The sequence below is a fragment of the Trichomycterus rosablanca genome, chromosome 6, assembly GCF_030014385.1.
Source record: "Trichomycterus rosablanca isolate fTriRos1 chromosome 6, fTriRos1.hap1, whole genome shotgun sequence".
Classification (NCBI taxonomy): Eukaryota; Metazoa; Chordata; class Actinopteri; order Siluriformes; family Trichomycteridae; genus Trichomycterus; species Trichomycterus rosablanca.
The window spans coordinates 7486016-7496041 of record NC_085993.1 but is presented as its reverse complement, the minus strand read 5'-3'; the positions used below and the strand labels follow the sequence as shown (position 1 = coordinate 7496041).

At 40.8% G+C, this 10026-nt stretch overlaps 1 protein-coding gene across 3 annotated transcripts; it reads right to left on the bottom strand.

The window, feature by feature from the left end:
- Nucleotides 1–866: 866 nt before the first annotated feature.
- Nucleotides 867–9649, bottom strand: grb2a (growth factor receptor-bound protein 2a). Of its 3 annotated transcripts, none has more exons than XM_062996550.1 (6): nt 9471–9649; nt 8752–8947; nt 3613–3710; nt 2980–3102; nt 2285–2453; nt 867–2068 (listed from the first exon to the last, which is right to left on the bottom strand). In XM_062996550.1, exons 2-6 carry the CDS (start codon nt 8827–8829, stop codon nt 1883–1885), a joined length of 654 nt encoding a protein of 217 aa, XP_062852620.1. In that variant the 5' UTR covers nt 8830–8947; nt 9471–9649; the 3' UTR covers nt 867–1882. The 3 variants fall into 3 exon arrangements, with proteins under 3 accessions (XP_062852620.1, XP_062852621.1, XP_062852622.1); XM_062996551.1 differs by having other exon boundaries at nt 867–2026; XM_062996552.1 differs by having other exon boundaries at nt 2285–2327.
- Between the last annotated feature and the right edge of the window lie 377 nt (nt 9650–10026).

Sequence of the window (10026 nt, the reverse complement as noted above, 5' to 3'; positions counted from 1 at the left end):
TATTAAAACTTAGTAATTAGCTAGCATTTTAGTGCTGGATGTTACACAACAAGAACTTACCAGCTCTTAACCGTCTGTACTGATGGTATTAGACTGGTGCTGCATTTACATTTACATTTTCAGCATTTAGCAGATGCTTTTATCCAAAGCGACTTACACAATGAGCGGAACATGATGAGCAATTGAGGGTTAAGGGTCTTGCTCAGGGACCCAACAGTGGCAACTTGGTGGTGGCGGGGCTTGAACCGGCAACCTTCTGTTTACTAGTCCAGTACCTTAATCACTAAGCTATCACTGGCCTGCTGCAGTGCCTGTTCTGGTGCCCAAACAGTTAAATTTTCATCTGATTGGACCAGAGAATCTTTTTTGTCTAATGTTGCCACAGTCCTTTACATGGCAACATCTAAACTCGAACATCTAAACTCTAACTCTATCCAAGGTTCTCCCGTCTTGGGGGTCTTTTAGAGTGACTTTTACCTGAATGCCCAGTTTGGCAGATGGCAAAGATCTTTCATTTCAAAATAACTGAGGTCACTGTGGTCCTGAGACACTTTTGTATCCTTATCCTGATCTTTACAACCACAGACAGTTTCTTAGATTTCATGGTTCGATTTTTTCCCAATCAATTAAGATTGCAGCAGGTGACTCCCACTGAGATCTAGACATGTTTCAATGATCATTAACCCAAACTGGATACATCTGAGCACAGTTTGGAGTGCCACATCAATGGGCATGAATACTGTTGTGAATAAAAGTTTTTGTTTTTTTGGTAATTTATGATTGTAAAAATGGTAATTCTATCCATACAAAATCCACAACACAATAAAGTACAAATCCGACTGAATTAAATAGAATTAAATACAGTCTTTATGAACCTCTATTTTTATTTTTTGTCACATGGTCAGCAATCCACAGTAAATGCAGTAACATCATGACATCATCTCACATCATACAACTTCTCAAACCTGAATGATTAAGATAGCACATCAGACATCTGATTCTGAATCACACTCATATGATTCATAATGCACTTATAGAAAGAGATGGCGGTCAGAATAGTGAGTGTGGTTTAGTGAAGCGCAGTCACAATTTTATACAGTAATATGAACTGGAATGACACCACTGGTCCCATGACATCAACAGGCACTGGTTTAGGAGGGAGGGGAATCTCAAAACACCTTTAAAAGCACAAGTGTTTTGTTTTTTCCCTTTATATCACCCCGTCAAGCCCTGTTTAAATATTGGACAGAGCAAAAATAATTAAATGCTATTGTGCCTCAAAATCTACTAACATCAGTCCTATTATTTGGTGTTCTGTTGAAGTACCTGAGGTAAAAAAAATCTCTGCAAAGTCACACCTAAGATGTTCACAAAATGATGCTAATGCCATAAATAATAACTTTGTGTTATGATGTTATGTTTAGGTGACAGGTATTCACAAAGCTTCATATCGGTCATATTACGTACACTAATGCAGAATCTCATGTGTTATCTAAGAAGTAAATTCACAATAATTTATGTGAATACTGAAAAAACATCTTTTGAAAGCAGCAATAATAAGAATAACACACACAAACACTACAAACTATAAAATATTAAAAGACAATAATAACGAGGTGGAATGAATCCCGCCGAGTTTAAGCTGAAAGTCTCAATACTGCTCACATCATGTCCATTCCGTTTTTTTTCTCAGCCATAATACTAATACAGTTCAGCAGAAAGCAGCACTTTCCAGCCAATCAGCATCAAGTACAGTCCCCCGACCACAACTCAACGCATCAATCCCATTCAGGTTTTCCCTCCTTCTGTTTTCATGGCAACCCAGCAGGAACCATCACCCATCTGATGGTTGGAGTGTTTGGTTATTAATGTATGCATGTGTTCACATGTTGTGTGAAACGGGCGTGACGTAGTTACGAGGGAACATTCCGGTCTGGCCGTGACACGCCCCTTTCCACCAGTTCGGGTCTGAGTTATCCAGAACCTGCACGAAATCACCACGCCTGAAACCAAGCTCGCCGTCCTCCTGAGGGTCGAAATCAAACAGAGCCTGTACATATGACGAGTGCTGTGAACACACACACACACACACACACACACACATTATTTATGTGACTGTGGCTGATGCATGATTATGTCACGTTGGATTCCATTACTGGTTTATACCTGGTAAAATCTGATGACAGATCATTATGGCATCTGGTTTGTGTGGTTTGGGACGCATCCACATTGGACTATTAATAGAAAGACATTATTGATGATGTTTAGGTGTGACCGGACTCACCTGTGGTACCTGTTCGATGTCCCTCAGAAAGATGGGCTGGTTTCTAGAGACAGATGTAGATCGATGATAATCCACCAGAGAGTTTAGGGAGTTAAACTTCACCACCCACAAGAAGTACTTCCCCGCCCCGTCACGTAAAACCTTAAAGTGCTGCACATCGGCCCCAAACCTACACCCAAAAATCATGGTTACAAATCAGCAGGAAGGATACAAAAATCTCTACTACATTTATGCACTCATAACTAATCAAAAACGGCCACTGTTATGAATGAAGACGACCGCTTTTTACTCATAGAATTGGTCAAACAATGCCAGAACTATGTGGACACCTGACCGTGAGCTTGTTGGATGTCCCATTTCCCGGTGGAAGTCCGAAGTGGCCCGAGAAGCCCAGCATCATAGCTTCAAAGAAATGCAAGTGTGCCAACAGAGCTGGCAAGTTTGAAAGGTAGAAACCGTGATATATAGAAAAACTTCCACCTGGAGCGAATTAACGCTCACAAGCTGCAGGTAACTGTCAATAAAGCGACACACAATCATGTGTGCCTTTGTGCCTCCTCTACCAGCTAAAAATGGCAACACAGAAACACACGAATCTTAACGTGGGTCAGCTGCTGAAGCACGTTACAAAGTTAAAAGTATATAATTTGACCATTCAGTGTATCTGTTGATTATTGACATGATATAAATCTTACTTGACAGAGAGGGAGAAATCTCCTGGTGAGCTCTCGCTCTCTCGAATGAGAAATGCTCCATCATGTCTTTGTTTGTTCAGCATCTCTTCTGCCTTCACCCTCGGGATCTTCCCATAGAACCACCTGTACACAACACATGAGCAGATCCGGATCTGATAGCAACATTATCATTTTTTATCATTATCACTTCCTACTTTTTTTCCCAATTTAACATAGCCGATCCGCTGCTCGGGACCCCTATGGCGTCCAACGAGGGTGTATATTCGCCTGACACACACTCTGTCCAACATGTGCGCAGTCCACCAATGCCTTGTTATTTACCCATACTCCAGTGGATTTGCATGTGAGTTCGGCTTCTTGTACCAAGAGCCACACCCCGATATCTGTGCTCATCCACTTTCTGGGCAACCAAGATACACAGCGTTGATAACCCCAGACTGGAGACCAATTTTGTCTGCTGTGGGCATTAGGCAATTATGCCTGCTAAAAGGCACCCAGCCGACTGGTAGCAGAGCCGAGATTCTGAGCACCCGAGTTCGCTAGCAGATTATCCCGCTGCGCCACCTGGGCGTCCGGCTTCATTATCATACACACCCGGAAAATTTACATATTTGGATGTGCACTCAAACTTACGGGTGTGGTTTCATCTCAATGTAGTTTTTGGGGATGAAGCCTTCCTTGCCATACAGCTCGGCTTTGTACCAGTTCTGATCACATTCTTCATTTAACACCTAAAGGACACACAAAGAACAAATAAAGACATTAAAGATCATGTAGCTAGTCAATCATCAAAAGAAATGGTTTAGGAATAGGCTTAGTGTTTGATTCAGTTCTCCCTGAGTTGTTTTTTTTGTAAAGCACTGAGGTACAGAGCTAAGCTCCAGTACAAATCATGATCTTCATATACACTATACGGCCAAATATAAAATAAGAGCTTGTTGGATACCCTATTTCAAAACCTTTGGCATTAATATCTCTCCAAAACAGCAAGTGGTGTCACAGGCAGCCGTGGTGAGTCCCCACCGACAGTGGTCCAAGGAGAGGCAATATAGACCAACAGAAGATCTACTATAGATCAAACTGCAGATGATTTTAATCCTGGTGATGAGGTGAATGTGTCACAACACACAGTGCATCTACCCCTTCTGTGCATTACATGCCTTACAAATACCCATGCTAACTCCTAGTCACATAAGTGCAAGTGTTAGGTCTTTTTTCAGAATGGGTGCAGGTCCATAAAGTTTGGAAGTACAGCGTGCTGCAGCTTGAAGGTCCAGACTAAGACTTTTCTAAAAATAACTGACAGGAAATGCTTCTCAATAAAGCTTGAAGCCACACAGAACATACTGTATAAATAATTCTGCTCCAACTACAAACGAAAAACAAACATAATCGTCCTTTAAATCAGCCAAGCTGCAACGGTAACAAAATGATTTTTTGCTGTTTTAATCAACTTTTAGTGTAAAATAACAAAAGACTAAGACTGGCGCACTATTCCTGCACAACCCGTCTTTGTAGATGTCCGGCAGGCCGATAGCACAGCTGAGATTTAAACCTGGATCTCAGCAATAATGGGCTAGCATAATAGACTGATGGACCACCCAAATGCCCCACTGTTTTATATACTGTTAAATATAGTCAGTTGCTGGAGTCAAACTAGCCTTATTTATATGGATGCACATAAGTCACCAGCTGTAGTCAATTTATATCAGTGATGAGGAAATTGGAATTAATGTTTAATGACATTATTGAAGTTTTTGTACCACCAAACTTATCAAGTTGCTGTCTGTATATCTTTGGCCCAGCAGATTCAACATTATAATAATTAAAAATGAAAACAATTTTTTTTACTTAAAGGTAAAAATGGCTTAGCATTATCCCTAACGGTCTGAGTGTTTTGGCTAACCAGTGTTAGCTACATTAGCATATTAGCACATTTTCTGCGTCACAGTGAGCCATGTGTTAATGCCAAGAACATAAAAAAGATCATCAGAGTTTATGTAAATTCTGACCCAATTTTTTTGTTTGCAGATTCAAAATCCCCTTCAGGGGCTCCGGCAGGAAGTGACTGATACGCACAGTGAAAGAGACTCAGCTAGAGATTCTCTCTACAGTAACATTTGACAAGCAGTGATAATTACAGTTTTATTCACAAACTATCACAGCTGTGTGTCCTCGATCTGCTGGGCTAACCAGAGTTTCTAAAGTGTTACGGCTAGACGTTGAGAAAAACACTATAAATGACTCTGCATCATTGCAGATCTTCATAGTCAGGATGTTTAAGTGTAGCAAAAAGGAGCTGAAGTTTTCAGTTGGAAACCCTTTGGTTGAAGTGTTTTTGCCAGCAACAATACTGGTACATGTTCCAGTCCAGGTTTGCCAACAAACACTGAAAAGAAAACATGACTAAGCCAAGCTTGAACAATCTTCTGCTGACCCACGTAAGCTTCATGCTATCTTTTCCTCTCTTCTAAACCCTCCTCCTCCTCCCCCTTCTGCCTCTCTCACTGCTACTGACTTTTCAACATTCTTTCAGGACAAGATCGACAAAATCAATCAATCCTTCTCTCCGACTGACCCACTTTCAACTGACCCTCAACCCACCAACACACTCACCAGCTTCACCCCACTCACCATGGATGCGGTTACACAGCTCCTCTCATCCAGCAATCCCACTACATGCACACTTGACCCTATACCATCCACCATCCTCAAAGACATCTCACAGGACCTAATCCCCTTCATCACACCCATCATCAACAACTCCCTGACATCAGGTGTTGTCCCTACTGCTTTTAAGAAAGCTCAGGTCATTCCCCTTCTTAAGAAACCTACACTAGACACTACAGACATTAACAACTACAGACCTGTCTCACTCCTCTCTTTTCTATCCAAAATTCTTGAACGTGCTGTCTATAACCAACTGTCTGCCTTTCTTACTCAGAATGATCTCCACGATCAGTACCAGTCTGGCTTCAAGGCAGCGCATTCTACAGAAACAGCTCTTGTAGCAGTTACTGAGAAGCTTCATGCAGCCAAAGCAGCCAAACTGTCATCTGTCCTTATTCTTCTTGACCTCTCTGCGGCCTTCGACACAGTGAATCACAGCATTCTCCTGACCACTCTCTCCAACCTTGGAGTAACAGGTTCAGCATGGCAATGGATGGCCTCCTACCTAGAAGGGCGCTCCTACCAAGTGTCATGGATCCATATCTCCCCCATGCACTCTCTCAACCGGTCTTCCTCAGGGCTCTGTACTCGGCCCACTTCTTTTCTCTATCTACACCCGCTCTCTGGGCAAGGTCACAGCCTCCCATGGCTTCTCTTACCACTCCTATGCAGATGACACTCAGCTTATTCTGTCATTTCCTCCTTCAGACACGCAAGTCTCAGCTCACATCTCAGCATGTCTGCGAGATATCTCACAATGGATGTCGGCTCATCATCTAAAACTTAATCCCAGCAAGACAGAGATGTTGCTCATTCCTGGAGATCAGTCTCCAACCCAGGACCTAGTCATTTCTCTGGATGACTCCCAGATCAGACCATCTGATAAGGTAAGAAGTCTTGGTGTTGTTCTTGATAACCAGCTGACATTCTCTCCTCATATAGCCAACATGACAAGAGCGTGTCGGTTCCTCCTGTACAACATCAGGAAGATTCGTCCATTTCTCTCCAGGGAAGCTACTCAGATTCTGGTGCAATCACTTGTAATCTCACGGTTGGACTACTGCAACTCCCTCCTGGCTGGAGCTCCCATGTCCACGATTAAACCCTTACAGCTCATTCAAAATGCAGCTGCCCGTCTGGTTTTTAACCAGCTCAAACACTGCCACATCACCCCACTGCTGCGTTCTCTTCAATGGCTTCCTGTAGCTGCACGCATTCAGTTTAAAACACTGACGCTCGCCTACAAAGCCAAAAAAGGCCCAGCCCCAAGCTACCTTCGTGGCCTAATCAAACCCCGCTCTGTACCACGCAACCTCCGAGCCTCTAGTCTCGCTCGACTTGAGCCTCCATCCAGGACTAAAGGAAGACCAGCATCAAGGCTCTTCTCTGTTCTAGCGCCCAAATGGTGGAACGAACTTCCTCTGTCTGTCCGAACATCTGAGTCTCTTGCTGTCTTTAAAAAACGATTAAAAACCCACCTTTTTACTAAACACTTAGGCTGACTTGTACTTATTTACTAACACTTTATTCCAATCTTTTCCAATTAAAAAAAAAAAAAAAAAAAAAAAAAAACTTTGGTTCTAACAGGTTTTAGCAGATTTGTGTTCTTCGACTGTTGTTTACCTAAACTTGAGAAATGAAATGTTCACTATAGAAGCACTTCTGTAAGTCGCTCTGGATAAGAGCATCTGCTAAATGCTGAAAATGTAAATGTAAAAATGTAAATGACTAAATTGGAAGCCTCTCAAAATAAAACAAAATAAGCCATGAGGCGCCGTGAGGTTCTGCAACCAGGCCCAGCTCGACCCGCTACAGTAGTATGTAATTCTCAGAACTGTCATCGAAAACGTGTTTCACTTACACTATGATTTTAATAAACTCACTGCACTGTCTCAAAATAGAAACACACAGAAGCAAACAGTGACTAAAAGACAAATTCTTAAAGTGAGTTTTTTCACACAGCTCTAATCAGTTCAAATAGAAAGAATGAGAAGAAGAAAAATTATATGACTAATGTTCCAGCTAAAATCAATAAGGATACAGATCTTCTGAGGGAAGTAAATTGTTAATTCCAGAGAGCCGCAAGAAAGGACCAGGACCAGTACTACATCGTCATCTGTAAAGACGTTGAGGATGAAAAACATGAAATAACTGTTTTCCAGGAGACATGAGAGATCAATAAATTTCAACCTGGAATTAGAAGCCTCTAAACTGGAGCAAAATAAGGTTAAACAAGGCGTCGGCAAGGTTCTGCAACCAGGCCCAGCTGGACCCGCTACAGTAGTATGTAATTCTCTGTATCACTTACTTTATGCTGAGGGATGTCCATGGAGAGGTCATAACTGACCAAACAATAATTGAACAAGATGTAAGAAACTTATGTATTTCAGCTACACACAAGAATTATCAGTGCTTGAAGAAGAAGTCAAACAGGCTCTGAGATATCTATCAAAACAGAAAGCCTGATTGCAGTGGAAATATTACCAGACTCAGTAAAGCACTGGTCGAATTATGCCAACAAATCTGGAAAACCACTTGATGGGCGGCAGATTGGAAGAGGTCAGTTTATATCCAGGTACCAAATAATGGAGACATAAAGGGGTGTGCAATATCGTACAATATCTCTCAAATCACATGCCAGTACAATGATGCTGAACCATTTACTTTGTTTCCCTTTGATTACAATAGTGTGGATTTATCTTACATGATAAAAAAATATATAAATGACATCAGGTGAATATTTTTTATTCGATTTATCCATTTTCCATCTTTTTCCTCCCAATCTAGTCAAACACAATTTTCTAATTGTATCTCCTCCACTGCTGCAGACACCGACCCTGACTCAGGGTCGTAATACACCACCTCCGACACGAGTTTAGTGACCAACACCCCATCAGGTCAATTGTAAATGCTTAAACATGATGTATAGCCCGACCAGTCAGAGGTAAAAGATGGCGACCCAGTAATTCACACTGTTTAGCTGCATGTCCGATGGACACAAAATCGAGACATTACCTTTAAAAAAATAAAGAATTAACATCTTCATGTGTTTTTACTGAAGGATAAAGAGGTTAGTGATGGTGAATCATTATTCTCTCCTACCTTCAGTATCTCCCCACGCTTGAAACTTAGTTCATCCTCAGCAGTGGCGTTGAAGTCGTATTTGGCGATCGCCTCCATGGCAGAGGCCGTACAATCCTGATACTGTTTAACTAATAATAATCTTTATGACACGTTGGTGAAGGAAGTCAATTTTACTTCAGTAATGATGAAGTCTCCGTCTCAAACAGCTTTCAGCCTGTTACAAAAAAAACACATACACTGATTTATTTATTTACATCGTTGTTTATTTCTGTGTCAGTTGAAGACCTCACTGGTTGAAACGTGATACATTTAACACTTTGTGAAAGAAGAGGATTTTTAAAAATATGTACATGCAGATCACATGGGCGGCAGTGATTTTATACCTCAGTTCACAGTACTATAGTCTTCCACCTTATTCCTTATACTGCTACAATCACGCCATTACTACATAGTTATTACAGTTATGTGATTATCATTATAATAATTGCTAATTAAAAGATAATTAAATAAAAATGTAAATACTTCTAATCTGATTTACTGTGCATTAGAGCATCATAAGCAGAACAATGTATGCATTTTATTAAAAATTTCGCAATCATTTCCAGTTTCTACATAAAAACATGTATAATTAACACAACATGTATAATTAACAATTCTATTAATAAATATTATTTTAAATGAATGTTTCTATCTGTGAGCATAAAGCAAAATAAATCACGCTGTACAGCAGCACTCACTCTCTCATCTGTACTCTCCACAACAAAAGACATCATTATCATTCTGTTTAACCACGCGATACAAACAAAATCATCCAATAACCATCTCGATTTAATATTTATAGTTTTAAATATTCAATAAAACCGTTTTGTTGCTTTTTAAAACCTGTAAAAGAGCAGAAATCTCCCCTCCGCTTCTCTCCGCGGGGATAACACAAGCGAGGCTGTGTTCCAAATCAAACACAGCTCACTATCTAGTATATTAGATTTGTTTGGCTTTATATATAGGTTCATACTGTGGATTATGGTACAATAAAGACATGTATAATGTGGTGTACTACACTATAACTCATAACATCAGGTAAAGCCAGTCTAGGAGATAAAGAATCCATATAATTCAGTTCATAGTGTGTAGAAAATAGGGATTAAGACGCGATTTATGATACAACCGATGCAGCTGTCAGTAACCAATACGCATGCGTGAAAACGGTGCGCATGCGCCTTGCATGTCAGCTGTAGAAGCGTTGTCCCCGCTGCTGAATATGAATACTGAATCTTTATTGCCATTGTTCAGTTA

Excerpts from the sequence above, each read along its gene's own strand:
- grb2a (XM_062996550.1), bottom strand. The coding sequence starts at position 8,829 with ATGGAGGCGATCGCCAAATACGACTTCAACGCCACTGCTGAGGATGAA. Across the intron at positions 3,103-3,612 it reads ATTGAGATGAAACCACACCC|GTGGTTCTATGGGAAGATCC; the intron begins GTAAGTTTGAGT and ends TGTTGTGTACAG. Across the intron at positions 2,454-2,979 it reads GATTTCTCCCTCTCTGTCAA|GTTTGGGGCCGATGTGCAGC; the intron begins GTAAGATTTATA and ends TTTTGGGTGTAG.